The 18,604-nt window shown below is 40.9% G+C and overlaps 1 protein-coding gene across 7 annotated transcripts in view; it reads right to left on the bottom strand.

Moving 5' to 3' along the window:
• NFIA (nuclear factor I A) overlaps positions 1 to 17,034 on the bottom strand; it is a 387,296-nt gene extending 370,262 nt beyond the window's left edge. For 2 of the 7 annotated variants that reach the window (XM_033225083.1, XM_033225080.1), the window contains exons 1-2: positions 11,248 to 11,891; positions 5,399 to 5,930 (exon numbers count right to left, since the gene is read on the bottom strand). In XM_033225083.1, the coding sequence (XP_033080974.1) occupies positions 5,399 to 5,930; positions 11,248 to 11,274 (559 nt within the window). In that variant the 5' untranslated portion in view covers positions 11,275 to 11,891. Of the gene's footprint in view, positions 1 to 5,398; positions 5,931 to 11,247; positions 11,904 to 12,007; positions 12,112 to 16,445 lie in introns of those variants that run through there. The other 5 variants (XM_033225085.1, XM_033225082.1, XM_033225084.1 and 2 more) reach the window with 5 other exon arrangements.
• Positions 17,035 to 18,604: the final 1,570 nt, after the last annotated feature.

Here is an 18,604-nt window from a genome sequence, read left to right as displayed (position 1 = left end):
CATTCACTGAACTCAATCTGCATTTTACGTTTTTTCTTCTAGTCTAATCCTCAAAATTGGTTTCAAAAATCTATATTGACATTTGTGAGCAATTAGAATTGTTGCTGCTTCTGTGCAAGATTTAAAACGCCGACAGGCTGTTCTGTGTCTTCTGGAAGCAGCTTGAGGCCTTAACCAAATGAAACACCCAGTCCTACTGTGTACAGCAGTGACCACAACAAAGGCTGTGGTTTCTCCCACACTAGCCTTAAATAGGTTTAAATTAATGCTATTCATCACTGGGTGGAAAAGAAGACAAGGAAAATCCAAGCCAGCAGCATTGGGAAATTTTCTTACCAACACACTCTACCTCTTAGCCATAAATGAACTGACTTCCATTCAAAGGTTTACTCCAGAACAACTATTTCTCCCTATTCCTGTACACCTTCTGCCTTAGAACTACCATCTTTTTCACTGCATTCTAGATAAAGGATTTTGTTCTCTAGGTAAAGGATATTGTTACTATCCTCAGGTTACACAGAAAATACTCAAAGATGTAAAAGCAATATTTATCTCAAATTTGTTGACTGCTACTGCTATCTTTTTTGATTAAAAGATAAATTAAAATTTCTAAAAATATGCCATATGTCAATAATTTACAATAACTCAATCAGCCACAAAATCCACCTTGAGCTTAGAGCTAGAGTTTGATAGGGTGATCCTTACTCTCCTAATTTAAATATCACTGTACATTAGTTTTACTCCTTCTTTTTGCAAACACACTTTATTAATAATTACAAATCACAGGAACTAACTGCACAACTTTCTACTAGGGAGTTAAGTTACTGAAGAAATTTAGTTACAAAAATGTATAGTCCTGGATTTGAGTGTAAACACACATACCTGCTAACAGAATATATTGAATATATTTTAGATATGCAATGTTGCCTCAAACTAATGTAGGAAGTTACCTAAAAATTAAGAAATTATCATAATTAATTTGGCATAAAGTTATAAACTGTAACAATCTAATGTGATTTATTTATAAAAATTGCAATATTCTATATGCACTGAAAACCTTATCTGTATAATTACACTGTATTTAAAATACTAGCATTTCAAAAAAGAAATCATTCCCATTGCTCAAACAGCACTCCATGCAGCCTGGATGTGCACACACATGCACACAAAGCACACACACGCCCCTACACAGACACTCCTAATCTTACACCTGCTCTGAAGCAGTAGGAAGTGAATTCTCAATCTGTCAACATGACCATCTGGTCTATCTGCATATCACGGCTTTCTCTATTACTATATGAAGGAATGGCAATCACAAAGCCAAAATAAAACTAAATGCACCTGAATGGGAGTAGCTCTCCTTTGGCTGAAATGGAATAATATGAGGTATAGCAGAGCAAAAGTAACAAGAATCTAAATAATTTGAAATGAGCATTCATGTCAGCATAATTAAGTGAACAATATGGTACAGGTAATGTGGTAATCAGTAACACTGCTGAGTAGGTTTACAGGACAGGTACCAGGCTTCCGAGACACTGAAACGGCTCCTTCAGTGACTGAAAGGATCTTTGCTATTCCTGATCCAAGCAAAATTAAGTAAAGATAATAATGGGGACAGTATGGAAGCAATCAGTAACCACTGCACTAAAAGATTACCATGCAAAAGTGTTCTCTTTCTACCTTAAAACTAACAAGTACTCATACTGCTGCCATTAGGACAATAGCAACTCGCTTTGTCACTGGCTAATTAACAATTAAAGCAATTATCTGACAAATGTGGTCACTTATTAGTCTTTCAAACTGAATTTTAAGACTGCTAAAAATACTTCTAATGTTAGAAAATTCCTCATCTGCAATAAGTGAAGATGGCTCACTGTGATTTATCTTTTAGGCCTAATGTCACTTGAAAATTAGCAAAGGCCTTAGTTGAATTAAACATAAATTTATTTGTTTAATTTTAGATTTCAAATGTTTAATTTTAGATTTCAAATGTACAGCGGCCTCCGAGCTTTTATTCTACCCCATACCAGGTAATAATATCAAATATAAATTGTGAAACTGTCATTCTGTGACCTAAATATAGCAACCTACCTCTATCCAAGAAATGAGTCCTTAAAGAGTATAACCTTTTAAAAATCTAACTAATTTGACTGACAATCTTTCTAGAATCTGATTACATTACCAGAAGTTATACAGAAGCGGTTAAAAAAAAAAAAAAAAAAAAACAACTCTCCAGAAACTTCTCGGTTGAGTGCCTACTAATGAACAAAGGTTAACTTTATCTAAAAGGTCAAATGCCTGGTGGCTAAGGTTATGACCTTAACAACTTAAATTGTGACCTTGCCACGTGCCGGGTATATTGTAGATTCTGATACAGATCATCTGGTAAAGACTGGTCATAAATTAGCTTTACTGTTACACACCCACAAAGAAAACCATTTGCCACAATACCATAATATCTCCAAGTTGTCATATGATACATGGGAAGGACAACTCAAATTGAGACCAAATTAAGGGCATAAAATGGTTTTGTTCTTTTAACAAGATGAAATTCTCAGGTTTATGAAATTACTCCAATTTCATTACATTTGTTACTGTTTATCAGCCACAAAATTCACAGTTCTAATGCCACTGGATTTAGAGGAAAAAAACTAGAATGTAGCTTATGTATTATATTTTAGCATCTCGATGAGTCAGAATAAATCACCTCTGCTTTAAAAAAAAAAAAAAAGATTGATTCTGCATTTGCTTCTAGTATTCACATTATGTTCTGAGATTTCAACTTCCTACCAAGGAAAGGTGGACGCATAAAGCAAGAATTATTACACTATTACGCACAAATTTCAGAAGGAAAAGAAGATCTAATTTCTGTGACTATCTGGGGGAAAAAAAGGCATTCTGGAAAGGAAAAAAAATACAACATTTTAAAAGAAAGAGCGAGAAAAAAATGCATTATAGGTGAAAAGGCCACAATGGTTTTGGCATGTATCTTGAAGCACGTTTCAGAGTCTCTGCCTCCTGCCAATACTGGCAAGTTCTCAAAACTTTTAAGGAGGTAAAAACATTGTTTAGTGTTTACAAATCTTCAGTATTATAACAGATGCTTGTCAAATCAGTTGTATGTAAGTTGACCGATCTACCTCATATTTGTATTGGCAGCTTCCCTTCCACAAATAACAGGTCTCTAAATCTCTTAAATCAAATTTGAAATATTTTCAGACAAAAGACCCTTAATATTTTCTTTTACAATCTTCCTGTTGCGCGCACAGAGAAGCAGCCATTACTGCGGTCCCGTGAAAACCAATGGCCAAACATTTGGCTGGCATTCAGGCATAACAAGGGATTCTGGGATACATCAGAAAAACCAAACCGAAGGGTAGTCTGATCTATGCTGCTGTCAATAAATCTTTCATAAGCAATAAGGATGCTAACTCTCCTAAGTAACCTTCTAAATGTCATTTTACCAACATAATCCCTTCAGGCACTGCAACAAGCAACAACTGTGTTAGTTCAAGGATTGGGAGCAATAGCACAGTAACAAACCAACGACGAAAAGGAATGCATGAAATGGGAACAGCGAAAAGATTGCATTTCTTTAAATACAGAGAAATGTGTAAGTCGAAAACTTAGAACGGACACCGCTTCCGCCGACAAAAACTTCACAGGTATTTCATTTTGATGTTATCTTACATGGAAGCACACATCATGATGTGCATCACCTGTTGGCACTTTCAAGTTTCGATGTTGGTCAATTTATTCAGGATAATTTATAGGTTATATTTTTCTAAATATCTAAAAGGTAAAAGCAAGATTTTAAAGAGTGCTCCTTGAAAGCACCTGTAATGCCTATACTGTTTTTGCATTTTGCTGTACTTTTTTATGCAGGCACATTTTTAAAAATTTTAACTTTGCTTTTTTTCAGTAAACAAAACAAATGAACAACACTAGGGTTAAGAGTGGGTTAAAAAAGGGCTACTTATTCCTGTTTAGAGGTCACTTGAGAGGTGCTGACTTTTCATTCTTGCTACCCAGAATTGGCTAAAGCAAAAGGCAATTCTTATAATTAAGTATACATTTTCAAAAACCCAAATATTTGAAACACTTACAGCTCACATCCTCTAAAATACTCATCTATCCCCTGCCAACAGAATGCAAATGATGATGTGACATGCTTGCAAAGCTAATTTTTCCAGTTTCTTATGTAAGGGCAGATGGATAACAAAAGTTCTCTTTCTAAAACATATATTGAGAAAAATAACAGAGAACAGGCTATCAGCTGACTTCTTTAAAAACTCACTAACATTTTTAGAACTAAAAATGTTTTGAAGAAAAGTGCAGTGTTTTTACAGGTAACATCTCTCCTTTGTTTAAAAAAAAAAAACATAAATATTTGAACCCCAAAACAACCTACTGGTAGGATTCCACAATCCACTTTCTTCCATCTGGCTCAAGTAACTGCCATGAAGGTAATCTAGCAAGACCGATATGTACATATATAAAGTCAACAAGTTACACAAGACCTGAGCGTTCACATAGCACAATGAGCCTTTTGTCTAAAACAAGACGAAAGGAACAAAGTAAAAATGCATTATTTTATCCAGTCCTCAATAGTTTCATCCTGCGTGCTATTCTAAATACTGAAACATGCAAAGGTAAGACAGGCCTTGAAAAAAAAATTTTTTAATTTTATAATAAATCAAAGCAACTCACTACATCAATTATCAATAGCAATTTTTCAATGTGCTCATGCAATATACAGGTCGGTTATTTTCAATATTAACCTCTCCATCAATTACTCAAAGAGCTGATTTGTTTCCCTTAGCTATCTGAGACAGCACTAAGAATTCCTAAATACAAAGCTACTAAGTCTGCGTATTAATGTGATTATTTTTCCTTCCTAAATGATCAGCAATTTGATAGCAATCTTACCTCCAACTTCTTAATTGGCAAGGGGTTCAAGAGGCCTCAGTAGGTTAAAAACACTCCCAGCAGAAAACCAACTAAAAATAATGCCTCAATACCAAAATAAATGCTTTTAAACTAGATCATTTGCCAGTTAAAATATACTCTTTATTAAAAGGGTTTTCACGAGGCTTCACTCACCCCCTCATCAAAAAATGTGATTTAAACATATCACATATCTGATTACCAACGCCTCTGAAAACACTACTTACCAAAAGAGCTGAACTTAGTGAGAATTCGCTCAAAGCTATGCTTTCCCACCTAAATGAAGGTGGCACCTCAGACTTTGGTTTCTCAATCTTTGAAACCATACTGGCTTCATGTATGCATGTGGCCTGCAACTTGGGGAGCTCAGGAAGGATCCAGCATAACGCGGAGGCCATCAGGAAAGAAACACACACAAGAAAGTGGAAGGAATTCTCACCATCGCACTTACCTGCTGCATGCACAAAGTATGCCAAATATAAATCGAGTTCCTTAACAGAAACCCCTATGTGATGGGGTTGGACACAGAGCCCTGGATTAGAGCATTGTGGGGACTTTACAAGGCGCTCGCCATCAGTACTTTCCAGCGGAATACCTTTAAACAAAATCACCATAACAAGGTCCAACCTCCAGACTTTATCTGCCTGGCGGAGGCAGTCAATTCTTCGCATCTTGCCTTTCTGGTCTGGGTTGGAAAGAACACAACATGGAGGTTTTTTCCCTGTAACTGTAAGAACAAAATCCTCTCGATATTCGGGTCGGATATCTTTCCGTAACTTTGCCAGAAGTCGAGATGCCCACTTCTGCTTGACCTCTGGTTTTTCACTTAGCAATTCATCCTTCACGGCTCTCTCTTCTTCTTTTGACATACGCTTTTCATGTTTTTTGAAGTATTTTCGTTTTCGGGCCTGCAGGTTGAACCATGTGTAGGCAAAGGCTCGGACATGGGGCAGAAGTGCTTCGATGAAAGGATGAAATTCATCCTAGGAAAATGAACAAAAACAAAAATATAAGTAGAATGAAAACAAAAGAAAACAACTTTTCTTCAGCGGGTCACCTTAAGAATGAAATTCCCCATTTCACTTGAAATTTGATTAGAGCATTCTGTTACCAAAATCATACATAGGATCCTATGGGAAGTCTGGGAAGGTGGGAGAGAAAACTATCAGTATCATTTCTTATGATCGGAAATTTTAAAAAATTGCTAAAAATTAAAAAACTGTTTTAATATGTTCCCGAGGGTACACCAGCTGCTACTGTCGGGCCTAGCTCCCCATCCTTTAGATAGTAAGTGAAGTTTATCTAAATGCTTATAACAATGTATAATCTTAACCCTATTTCAAGGAAGGCATATCTAATTTTGTCCCAGCCTTGACCTCACCACTTGTAGTACAGCCAGGGCCCGGCCGCCAGATTGGCAAATCCTAAACATTTAGATGCCAGTCAATGTTTATGGAAGTCTAGGAGCAAAAATCATCTCTACAATCAATGAAAACAAAGGCTTTCCTGCTAAAAATATTGCATGTAGATTCTGATATGCTTCCTACTCATTTTGCTAGTGTCTAAATTCCTTTTAAATATTATAATTACATATATTTTATTTTAGTCAAAAACCAGGAAAAATTTGGCAGGTTCATATACAAAAGAAGGGATGAATTTGACATTTATTAGGCTAAAATAAAAGATCTATGCCCAAGACATAATGGCTAATACTATGGGAATGAAACAAAAAGGGGGAAGAAAAAAAAAAACAACACAAAGAAAAGCGTACATGAATACATTTAATTTACTAATATGATTGTGAAATGCTTTCAGTAATAATCATGCCTAAAAAATAGATTATTTAATTTTTGCAAATACTATTTCAGGACTTTTCTCATAGGGAAACAGAACCTGGTATTTTCAATATTTACAAGATGCCAGGAAAACCCTCATAGATGCCTCTTAAAATTCAAAAATAAAATTGAGTTTCAAATATTTAAATGTTTCTTCCTGTTTTGCTTAAAATGTTTGATCCTTATACATGACATTTTCTTAGGAAACATAAATATATTTTTTAAAAAATTAAACAGTAACCTCCACAAAGCTTTCGGAGTACATCTAACTTTTGATTAACTAATCCACACTGTTACATAACTTCTCTCTGCCACATAACCTCCCTCTCCAAAACATAGATTACCTTCAAATAAATGAGAATTAGAAACCAAAGAGAGATTCGATGACTTTTTGCTAAACCGTGTAGGACAAATATTATAAAACGCATTCTTTCTCAGTTTGTTATATCTAACTAAATATATACTTTCAAGGCACAAGTAGCAGTAATGTCCAGAATATTATTATTAACGCAATTACTAAATTTTTAAATGTTCAAATGTGAACTGATAAGGTGAAATTGGTAAAATATTTAATAATTGTGTTTAAAAATTTAGCAAATTATAATCAATCATTTAAATACTGTATGACTGAGTTTTTAAAAGTAAGTATATAGTAATATAATACATAATAAATCACTTCAATAACTTTTTTCCCTCTCTGCACAAATTTCAGGCTCTATGTTTCAAGTTTAGCTTTCAAAACTGCTCTTTTTCAATAAAAGAATCCAAAAGAGAAGTAGTCAGCTTTCATAACACGTGTGCATTCTTTAAGTAGAGAGAGAATAGAAAAAAAATACAGGAATGATTATTCTTTGCCATAAACCATTAACATTTGTAAAATTTCTGATGTTTGAGAATATTTCTTATTCTCATACTTTAGGTGAGAGGCATGGGGGGCAAGTCACAGTTTATCTGCAAAGGTATATGCCAAACGACAAAGCATCTAAACATTACTAAATTCTGAGCTCATCCTTGAAGTGCTCTAAAATACATAAATTTTAGGTTTGAAACAGAACTTCACATTGACTGATTTTCTTATATATACAAGACATGCTAGGGACCAAGACTCCGTTGTATTATGCAAAAAACTCCTGGACTCTACCTTAAACTACAAAGTGAGCTTTCATCAAAAGAAGATTTCATTTTAAAGTTTCATCCCCATTTTATAATGCAAAGGATAACTTAGCTCCAAACAATTCATATCTATGTCAAAACGCTATCTTATTTAAAAGTTTGATTAATGATAAGTATTTAAAATAAACATTTTAATATGGCATTTTAAGTGTTTGAAGATACTCCCAATATGCTTTCCAAAAAACCTGCAAACTGCATGCATTCGTGTTCAACAGGATTCTGTTTACCTGCCAACCAAATGCCCACATAGCTTATCATAAAAATCCTTAAAACAACTATGTCAACTAGTCATTAAGAATAACCTAAGTCCCCAATTTTGCATCAAAAGTATTTACAATGTATTACTCCCCAAAGGTTAAGAACCTGCCAGTGAAAGTCCACAATATTTTGTATAACTTTACTCATATGCACAATTAAAGTATTAATTTTTTCTAATGTGTCTTTCTCAAGTCATGATTTAAAATATTCCAGAATATCAAAACTAAAGACTATCATTAGCTTGCAGGAAATGTCCAGGGACAGCATAAATGATTAGTTTAAAAAAAAAAGTAGCATTCCCTTATAATTCATGTTGCTGCACATATCGCTATAAGCTACGTACTATTTCATAACATTCAAGAGAAAAAAAAGGACATTTTACATACGTACTCAGTGAGAAAGTTATAGGCCACCAATAAAAACAAACCTGAAAACCTGTTTCAAAAGTGGTATTACTTTGAATCAGCATCTTAAACATTGATCTGTTTGAAAGTGAGCCAAGTTTAAGAACCACTGAATGCTGATATTTCTGGAAACTACTTTTTTTAAAGGTTCACCTACAAATTTCTGCTGGGTTATCATTATACGGACAGTACCTGATTTGGTTATTATATGCCCATATTTGATTAAAATAAGATGTCTAGGTTTTTCTTGATAAAGTTTTTTAAAACTACCTACAAGTTAAATGGAGTTTATTATTTCATTTAGAGTACTTTTATCACTGTGCTTACTGCATTTTTTTAATGAGCAATAAACTACTGAAGTTTTTCTTCCTAAAACTGGCACTAAAGCATTATAACTATTCCAGCAAGTTAAATTAAATTGTAAATAAATTTTTAAAAGAAGAACCTATAAAATATGAGTCTTCATTCACTATTTATTGTACATTTTCTTTACAAACTGTTACACTAAATAAGCATTTCTCTTAGTGGTGTTTCCGGAAGAAGGCCTAGTGAACGCATCAATCAACGCTGCTAAATATGTAAGCTGGAAAAAAAAAAAAAAGAAAAGAAAAAAAACTTTCTTAATGTGATAATAGGTCATGAACCAAGAGAAGCCAACTTTGTTAAATACCTGACTGTGCTCTGGGCCTGCATGGATACAGGTGCCCTCATATATGCACCATTCCCAAATACAAATTTATCTTTTCAGAGCTCAATTGAGAAGACACTAATGTATCTGTTAGGGTCCTTTCCCCCTATTGCATCTCGCTGGTATTATCTATAAGTTCTGTGTGTTGCAAACTTCTGCCAGCTAGAACTTCAGCCTTCGAATCTCAGCATTTTCACTATAGTCCGTAATTCATTCAAATTATCTTACACTTTGCATCTTATCCATATGCAATTGTGAACCTTGCCAGAAGTGGTTGGAAAAGTTTCATTCCATACTTCCACAAGTTACTAAAATAGGAACTTTGGAAGTTTGTTAGTGAAAAAAAAAAAAAAACAACTTTTACAATAACTAAAAGTAACAGCTATCCATTATTAATGCGAGGCCTAAATCCCAAACAGACCATTTCAACATAAAAGATGCGTTTAAGAGTCTTCTGATATCAGTATTATTACTGTTAGATATTGCAATAAGAAGGGGTGTCATGTGGGAAATAAATCCAGAATCTAGAGAGCGAAAACTACTGATACTTTTTAGCCTTCCAGAAACTATTCCGGTTAAACCGTTATCTCCCACTAAATGAAGGCAAGAAGTGGTAGTTTTTTTTTTAAGGGAGAGGTGAATAAACATTTTATGTGAAGCATGTAACTTCATGTAGGTGATTAATGGTCAGATCGCAATGTACCAAAGCAGTATGAAAGCTCACGCTTAAAAAAAAAAAATAGCGCAAAACCACTTTGACTTCATGCCTTTTAGTCAAGGAAAACAAATAATATATTCAAAGGGGACCGGATTTGAAGTCTCGAAGCAGCAATATTTTGCCTGGGGGTGGGTAGACAAGGTAGGGATGGACAGGAGGGCACGGAAAGGAGAGGCGTTGGGGCGCGAGAGCCCCACGCTCTGAGTTAAGTCGGAGAGGAAAAGTTGCCCCAGTCTTGCGCGCGGAGCGGCCGGAGTCGCGCGGTGGCGGTGGTGGCGGCGGCGGGGGGAGTCGCGTCCGGCCCGGGCCGCCGCTCCGGCTCACTGCTGGGAGCCCAACTCTGCCCGGCGCTACCCGGCCCGCGGCCCGCGGCCTCCGGCGCTCGGCGCCCTGCACAGCGTGGGCTTGTCTCTGCCCCGAAACTTTCACTCCGAGAGAGCGAGCAAACCACCCGCGCGCGGGGAGAACGCAGGCTCCACCCGGCCGGCGCGGGGGAACGCGCGTCCACGCAGCCCCGCTCCGCCGAGGGCTCGCCGCCGCCTGCCCGCGTCGGAGGGGCGCTGTCCGGGCCGGGGCCGGGACGGCAGCCCGCGTCCTTCCCGCGGCCGGACCCCGAAGGCTGACAAACAATAAACAAAAGTAAGAGTTTGGGGAGGCGGTGGGGGGCTGCGGCAGCGCGGGCTCCGGGAAGCGGGCCATTGGGCGCAGGCACCCGAGGTCTCCCCGCACCCGAGGACTGCAGCCGGCCCGAGCGTGCGGGGTGTGCGGTGGGCTCCGTCGGCGGCCCCCTTCCGGGCGCCGCAGAACTACGGGATCCCTGCTCCCGGCAGCAGAAACGCTGAGCCAGATTTCAGCATGTCATGGACTGCAACCCCGCCGAAACACGTGCGGGGTGTCCGAAAACACCGCCGTTCCGCAGTCCGTCGCCCCAATATTAATTAACGCATTAATAAGAGGGCGCCATTAGCCATGTGCCCACACAAATGGCCGTGCAAGAGGAATGCACCCGCATGGAAACAAAGTTACTTTCTTAAAGCGGGATCCCCCCCCCCAACCGCGGGCACACGCGCGCACACACACAGCAACACGCGCAGACACAGGCACACACCGAGACGCACGCCCCGGGCCCGGCCGGCGGGACGGCCCCGGTACCCCCCAACCCAGCCCCAGCCCTGCCCCCGGCGCCCCGGCCCCCCAGCCCTCCGCATCCACGCCGCAGCTTACCTGGGTGAGACAGAGCGGAGAATACATAACTGCCGGGCGCTGGGGTATGCGTGTGCGTCTGGGTGTGCGGTTTGGAGGTGTGCGTGAGTGTGGGTGAGAGAGGAGAAAGAGGGAGAGAGGAAGAGAGAGAGAGAGAGAAGGGGGGAGAAAAAAAAATCAAGCCTGCTTCTTGCGTTCACATTTCCAACTCGGCTCAACTGCAGCCAGCCAGCGCTATTGCCGCTCCATGAGCTGAACTTTAACCCCGCCTAGAGTTTCCCTACACTCCACTATACATGCCTACTGTACGCGGGCGTTAAAGGCATAGCGCACCCTTTCCTGCTCCCGCGCCGGCCCGGCCGGGTGCCCGCGAGCTGCCCGCGCGCCCGCCTCCGCCTTAGCTCTGCACCGCACCGCACAGCCGCCGCCCGCTCGCGCCGCCGCCGCGGGGGGGAGGGGGTGTGGGGGAGGGGGCGGCTGCGGCGCCGCGCGGCTAGCCGGGTCCCGAGCCTCCGCGGCCGCTCGCGCTCGCTGGCTGGCTCGCTCGCTCCCCGGCTCTCTCCGTGGCTCGCTCCTCGCTCGCTCGCTCGCTCGCTCTCCCGCTCGCTCCCCGGCCCCCCCGCCCCCCTCCCCCGATCAGCGTATTACTGGGTAACGCAGTGAGGAGCAGTTACAGTCTGTACTCCCGGGCAGCTATAGGCTGCCACAGGATGTGCTTAAGCAAACAAAACTACTTTTCCTCGTCCCCATCCCCCCACCCCCGCCGCAGACCTCCGCGGACCTCAGTGGAGGACTTGGGCAACTTTGCCAGGTTGCCCCGCACCCCCCGGGCCACCGCGTGGGCACGTAGAGAACCGAGGAGGAGTCCGGGCGGCACATTTGCATGTATGCAAATTTCTTTGCAAAATCAGACCTCCTAGGTAACTTTTTTTCCCCCCACTGAAATGCGGTAAGGCTCAAAGCATTGTAATCTCTCCAGCGAAGCTTTCTGTGGGAATAGATTCGTCGGCAGAGGTAATTATGCACACAATCCTGCAAACTTTGTGCAGCTTCGGTCCTGTGGCATTCAGAAGCGGGGGTGGTGAGGAATCAGTGCCCACAGAAGATTCACCGGATTTGGGGGGCGGGGGTCTGGAGAAAGGAAGGCGGAGATTAATGAGCATTCTTCCTCCCAGGACGCTGAAACTAGTGGGTTTGAACACAGACGCCATAGAAAAAGTTCTATCACGTTCAGAAACAACAGTGGTTTAGCTGTGACATCTTTTTCCTTTTAGGAGGAAAAAAATATGTGAAAGGGATGTCCCCTTAGGGAAAGGAGATATTCTGATCCACAAACGCGTGCCCAGAACTGGACATAGACTGTCATTACCGTCCCAGTTTCTGGGACACCTCTGGAAGGGTGCCTTTTAAGAATCCCTTTTTTCCCTCCCCCAGGTGATAGTTCTTAAAATGGAAAAGAGCTTCCTGCAATTATTTTAGGTTTGCTAAAGTATTGTTTTGGCAGAAAAGGGGGGTGGTTTTAGGGTTTGGCAAGTTGCCAGTAAGCCTGCTTTTCCAGTTTTTTGTTTTTTTTTTTTCCCCTCATATTTTCTCTCTAGGCTCTCCTCTCTCGGGGGGTGGGGGGGGGGAGTATATCTGCCTCTTCTAAGCCCCCATCCCTTATTTTACTTCTCTTCCTCATGATGGTTTGCAAAATGCTGCATTTGATAACCCTTCTCAAAATTCCAAAAGGAAAGAGGTGGGTATCATGTTGAAAGACACTGGCACACAGGGGAATCTGCCCATCGGTGTAGGTGACATAGCCACAGAGTCTCTAAAGAGAGGACATTCCTGTAGGAAAGTGAGGGTAAGTGATGTGTTAACAAGCGAGGGTGAGTGATGTGTTAAGGCCACTCTCATTCAGACTTCTTTTTAAAGCAAGAAGCAGGAAATACCGTACTGGAGAAAGAGCAAAAGAGAACCTCTGAAATAATTCTGCATCTGTCTAAAGTTATTTTATGCTTGTACTTTAGTTACTTTATTGCCAAAATAAGTCCCGAATGCTCAAGAACCATTCTTTCCCCCACCCTCCCTCCTCAACATCCTTGGAAATCTCTCAAGATTATTTTCTAAGGAGTGAGGAGAAATAATGATTTCAGCCTTTAATGAGAGTCCATTTTCCCAAACTTAACCCACTGCTTTTCCTTGGTTCCTCTCAGATTTCAGTAGGGGAGGAATGTCCTAAAAGCCAAGCTGTGTTACAGAGACAACATCCCTGGCCCCGAGAACCTTTGCTGGGATCTATAACTTCAATGCGCTCCAAGTTTCCTCGATAGAAGTTTCTGACTGACGGTCCCAACATGTAACTGAGGCACAGTGAGAAGTTATTGTTCGGAGTGTGTACTCGGGAAGCTCTCTTCCAGAGCAGATTAAAATCTTTCTTTTGGTGTATTAAAAGATAGAGTTCACATCTGCCTCTTTTCAAAACGGCAAAGATTCTTTTGAGTCTCAAGGAAAAAAAAAAAGATTTTTTTTTTAAAAAAAGGACTGGCACATCGCCCTGTTTTTTTAAAAAAAAAAAAAAATGGGGGAAGTAATTTAATGCTGATATTTCTACTTTAAAAACTTCTTTTGTGCAGCAGTGGATGTGCCCGCGATTTCCAGCTTTCTGCGGTTAGCAATATTATCTTAAGTAACTTTTGGCGCCCTTCGTAAGACTTTTGGATATGGGACGATTGTTTGCGCCCTCTAGGCAAGGGCTGGATCCAAGTTCAGCACCAAAGCCCTTCACATCCGCTCCTGCTTTCTCTCCTATCTCCGCCAGCTCCCGCTCTCTCCCCCGCGGAGGGAGGGGGGGAGGCGGGGGAAACACTACAAAGCACAGTTCCAACTACAGCCTTTGGAAACAAGACTGAGAAAAATACAGTAGAAGAGTTACAGTTACAGAAAGGCTTCTGGTAACTTTCTCTCCAACAGGCATAAATTTAAACACACGCACAAAGAAACAGATGTTCCTCAAAGGGCAGACTGGGGGTAAAAAACATTTCCAACCCTCTCCCCTCTTCCCAAGTTGCAAAAGTAAATCCTTGTCCAGAGTTTACAAAGATACTAAGGCACTTGAGAGACAGCAGGGATGGAGGAGGGAAGAAAGAAAGGATAGTAGAGAGAGCAGTGGAGGAAACGCAGGTGAAGTATGGAAACTAGTTTACTGCAATCATATAAATGACCCATTGTTAGGAAGGATAAACCCCTTATTGGAAATAACCACTCCAATCATTTATTTTGCAAGTGGTAGGAGGCTGCCTTGAAATGGGATTGTCTCTGCGCAAAGGAGGCTCCTGTCATGCTCTCTGCTATCCATATTCTTCCTGGCACAGAGCCCAGCCTTGCATTTACTGTGTTTTATTTGCAGAAACGTTACCTTGCCAGCTTTAGTGAAATCCTCTTAGATATATAAATTACGTCAATAAGGTTTCACTTATATGTACATCTCAAATAGCTCTCATTTTGGAGGTTACTTAATAGGGAGATCTTATTAATATGAGTTAGATTTTAATACCCAAAGCAGTGAAGATAGGACTGGGATTCATAAGTGACAACACCATAACTCTGTAGTTCTTACCAACACTAACTTTATTAACTGGCATTTTTCAACATTTTTTCTTCTCTGGTTTTTGACCTGCTGGTCACTTCTGTGCAGATTTTTCTTATGTGCATATAATCCTAAATTGAATCATGTTGCTGAAGTGAGTGTCCAAGTGAATTCTTACATCAAATTTCCAAGCCAGATTTGACTGGAAGGCCTAAAGCCTTGGGAAATAGCTCAATGGGAATTTAATCCAAAGAAGGGAAAGAGCCCATATTATTTTCCATTCACTTCCCAACAGAATTAGGTGTCTACACTGCTCAGAGAGGAGGAGATGGAGATATTTTAGTCAGAGGCTGCCAGTTACTGTCTCCAAGACAAGCTACTGCAGTTGGTTTCCACTGGATTTGTATCAAGCACTTGTCCAAGAGGCCAGACTCCAACTAACAGTTAGCAAGTCAGCGATCTTCCATACGCACACCCTCCACGGGGGTTGTTGTAGTAACAAGAAGAAATGTGAACTTGGCCAGTCTTAATGTCCTATTTCCTACTGACCATATACTTAAAAAGCAGAATTCAAGAACAGCCAAGAAAAAACACTCCCCCCATTTCAAGTGTGTAAGACAGCTGCTAGTCCACATGTGAAACATTTTCTCCTTTAAAACTGTTGTTTAGAGTTCAAGAAAAGAGGTTTACTTATTAATTCCAAAGTACTTGAAATGCCAAAGCTTCTAAGATAATCAGAGTAAGAAGTTTTGTAATGCTGAGTACGCAATATGTTACTTCCCAAAGCTCACTACAGTCCCACAATTCAGGCAAGATTTAAGCTACACGTTTCTTAAAGTTGAACTTCACATTCCACAAGTTACCAACTTCCCTGAGTTTAAAAATAATAGCTAATGCAAAGTTAATAACTAATGCAAAGTTACTTCTTTAGCAGAATGTTTCTTTTTCCAAAAGACAAGGAAGAAGGCACACGATTCATGCAAATTCCCCCGATCAGTTTTTGTTTTTTTTTTTCTTAAACGCGAAAACTCTTTCCTATTGTACTTGCTAAATCCGGAAGCGCTTGTAGCTTTGACAGCTTGAACCACACCATCCCCTTCAGAGCTGCAGAGAACTTCAGATCTCCTCTGCCCCGCCCCCTCTGGCTATTGAGAACTATTGTACACCCAAGCTTTCTTATGATTGGATAAAGCTTTTGTCAATCTCCCATGTTGTCCCATTGATTAGAGGATCAAATCGTCAATTATTCTCCGGGTCCAGACATTTCTTTTCGGGTTAGGTTGACTGCTGAGGCCAGACGTCTTTTACAGAACAGAGCACGTACAGGATTTCCCCCCACCCCTTTCTGGAACCGAGCAAGCGCTAGGAGGAAAAAAAATCTGTCAAGCTCAGCAATTTTTTCAAATCCCGAAAAAAAAAAAAAAAAAGAAAACCCGGTCTCTGATGTACATAGCAAAAACACCATCAACAAAGCTACATCTTTAAAACAAAACCATCACAATCGACATTTACCCAGCAATCACTTAAGTGCATATACGAGCTAGAGAAATTTTAGTCTTAGCCATTAAACAAAATCATTCTACCATTATTGTTTATAAAACGCGTATCATATAAATGCAAAATAGAAAGTTTAAGATGTACCACGTACCATTGCAATGTAAAAAGAGTACGTGAGAAACTTTAAAATGCTCAGACGAATTGCTTCATTTGTTGTCCCCTTTTTTTTGCATTTAAAAAAAAATCTAAATAAACTTGGAACCGTTGAAAACCCGGAAGAGATTTTTTAAAAAGCTGTTGGCCAATTGCAGGCTTCTTGGAGAATTTTTTTTTTTTAACTCCAAATCAGAAGGCTTTTGCAATTGCAAGGCGCGCTCTCTCCCTCTCTCACTGTCTCTCTCGCGCTCGCTCGCTCTCTTTTGAAAGCGATCCAACCCGGGCTGGCTGGTTCTCAGATTCTCTCTGGTTTTGCCTTGCGTGCTTTGGATTGTACGAGACTTTGCAGAAGTTGCGATCGATTCGGCAGTCCCTCTCTCCTCTCCCTACCCCCTTGTTTATTTCCGCAATCGCTGCAATTTGCATAGTAACCACGCACGAGGCACCGGCGGCAGCCGGTGGAGGGGGCCGCGAGGGGGCAGGGAAAGGCCTTGCCCCCTTCTCCCCTCCTCCAGTCTCCCTGCCCGCCAGTCGTCTCCTCCCCTACGGCGCGTGGCCAATAGGAGCCCCTACATTCGGCGCAAGCTCCGGTCTGGACACCGTTCTGAAGAAAAGCCCCTGTGTTACTAGGCCCGGCTCACGGAATCGTGCTTTTGGCGCAGTACAAGTTCCCCTGCCTGCGGACCTCGCAGCCGGTACTGGGCAAACGTGAGGATAAAGTACCTTTGCCTGCGGTTGTGCGGGTTTTGCACGTTTTAATCAAGTCTGCACACCTGCTTTCTCGGTTTCTTTTTCCAGGGCCTCTCGTGAGTTATTAGGCTAGTTCATGATGGTTAGTGAGAGATTTAACCTTTATTTGCACTGGTGTAGACCAAGAGTTAAAGATCCTCTTTGGTGCATTAAATCAAGAGAGTGCAAAATGTCACAGGGAACTTGCAGTGAAATAAAGCTTCTACCCTAGGTTAGGAAAGAAAAAGACAGTGGCTCTATTCTCTGCAGATGACTGAACATAAAATTGTTAGGTGGGCTCCCTCAAGAATAAAGCTGTTCTTTTAAGGCAGGAGATACGGTGAAATTCTAATTTAATTGCCGAGCATCTAATTTGTCAATATCCTTACAAAACCTAGGTTCCACAAAATTAAAGGAGACCCCTCCCCTTCCTACTCCCCTAAGAGAAGAGCTGAAGAGTTTTGACATTTAAAAGGGAGGTTTTAAAAGATAATTATTGGAACATTAAGTCCTTCATCTCACTGACTCACCTTATTTCATTAACCCAGACTCTTCAAGACCATGTAGTCTGAATATTTCAATGTCACCGTTTAGGTGTTTGTTTTAAACAACAAAATAGCCATTGGTGCAGAGCAAGGAAATACGACTCTGAAGGGAGGGAGTATCTCTTTAAATGGAAAGCACACAACCAGGCTACTGCGCTTTTTGTTGTTGTTTTTAAAAATGTGATTGCTGGCTGGACGCGGTGGCTCACGCCTATAATCCCAATACTTTGGGAGGCTGAGGTGGGCGGATCATGAGGTCAGGAGATCGAGACCATCCTGCTCAACATGGTGAAACCCTGTCTCTACCAAAAATACAAAAATTAGCTGGGTGTGGTGGCCCGTGCCTGTAATCCCAGGTACTCGGGAGGCTTAGGCACGAGAATAGCTTGAACCCAACAGGCGGAGGTGGCAGTGAGCCGAGATCAGGCCACTGCACTCCAGCCTGGCGACAGAGTGAGACTCCGTCTCAAAAAAAAAAAAAGAAAAAGAAAAGAAAATGTGTTTGCTTTGAGTCAGTTTAGAAGCATAGGACATTTTGCTGAATAACTTAGAGGAAATCGTGTGCTTACCTCACTTGATAAAAAGTATCCAGTAAGAAGTCAAGAGTAATAGGAAGCAACCCGGCAGTTGTCTGATTTTCTTAACTGTCCTTGGTGAAGGTACCTAATTAATTAATAACAGGACCTTGCATAGTTAAATTGGAGGTTAGAGAAACCTCATATTTTATATTGAATCACATTTTTTGCTTTGGTCTTGCACTCTACAACTGGTCGACTGATGCATCCGTAGTGTGGCTGGCCTTGGCATTAGCTTTGCTGTTCTGGTCTGCCCCTCATAGATGCAGATACACTCTTGGATGTAGCAAGCCTGTGGCATTTAA

Source organism: Trachypithecus francoisi, unplaced genomic scaffold (genome assembly GCF_009764315.1).
Source record: "Trachypithecus francoisi isolate TF-2019V2 unplaced genomic scaffold, Tfra_2.0 Lachesis_group12, whole genome shotgun sequence".
NCBI classification, from domain to species: domain Eukaryota; kingdom Metazoa; phylum Chordata; class Mammalia; order Primates; family Cercopithecidae; genus Trachypithecus; species Trachypithecus francoisi.
The sequence above is the reverse complement of the archived record's forward strand: the minus strand, read 5'-3'. Positions and strand labels throughout refer to the sequence as shown.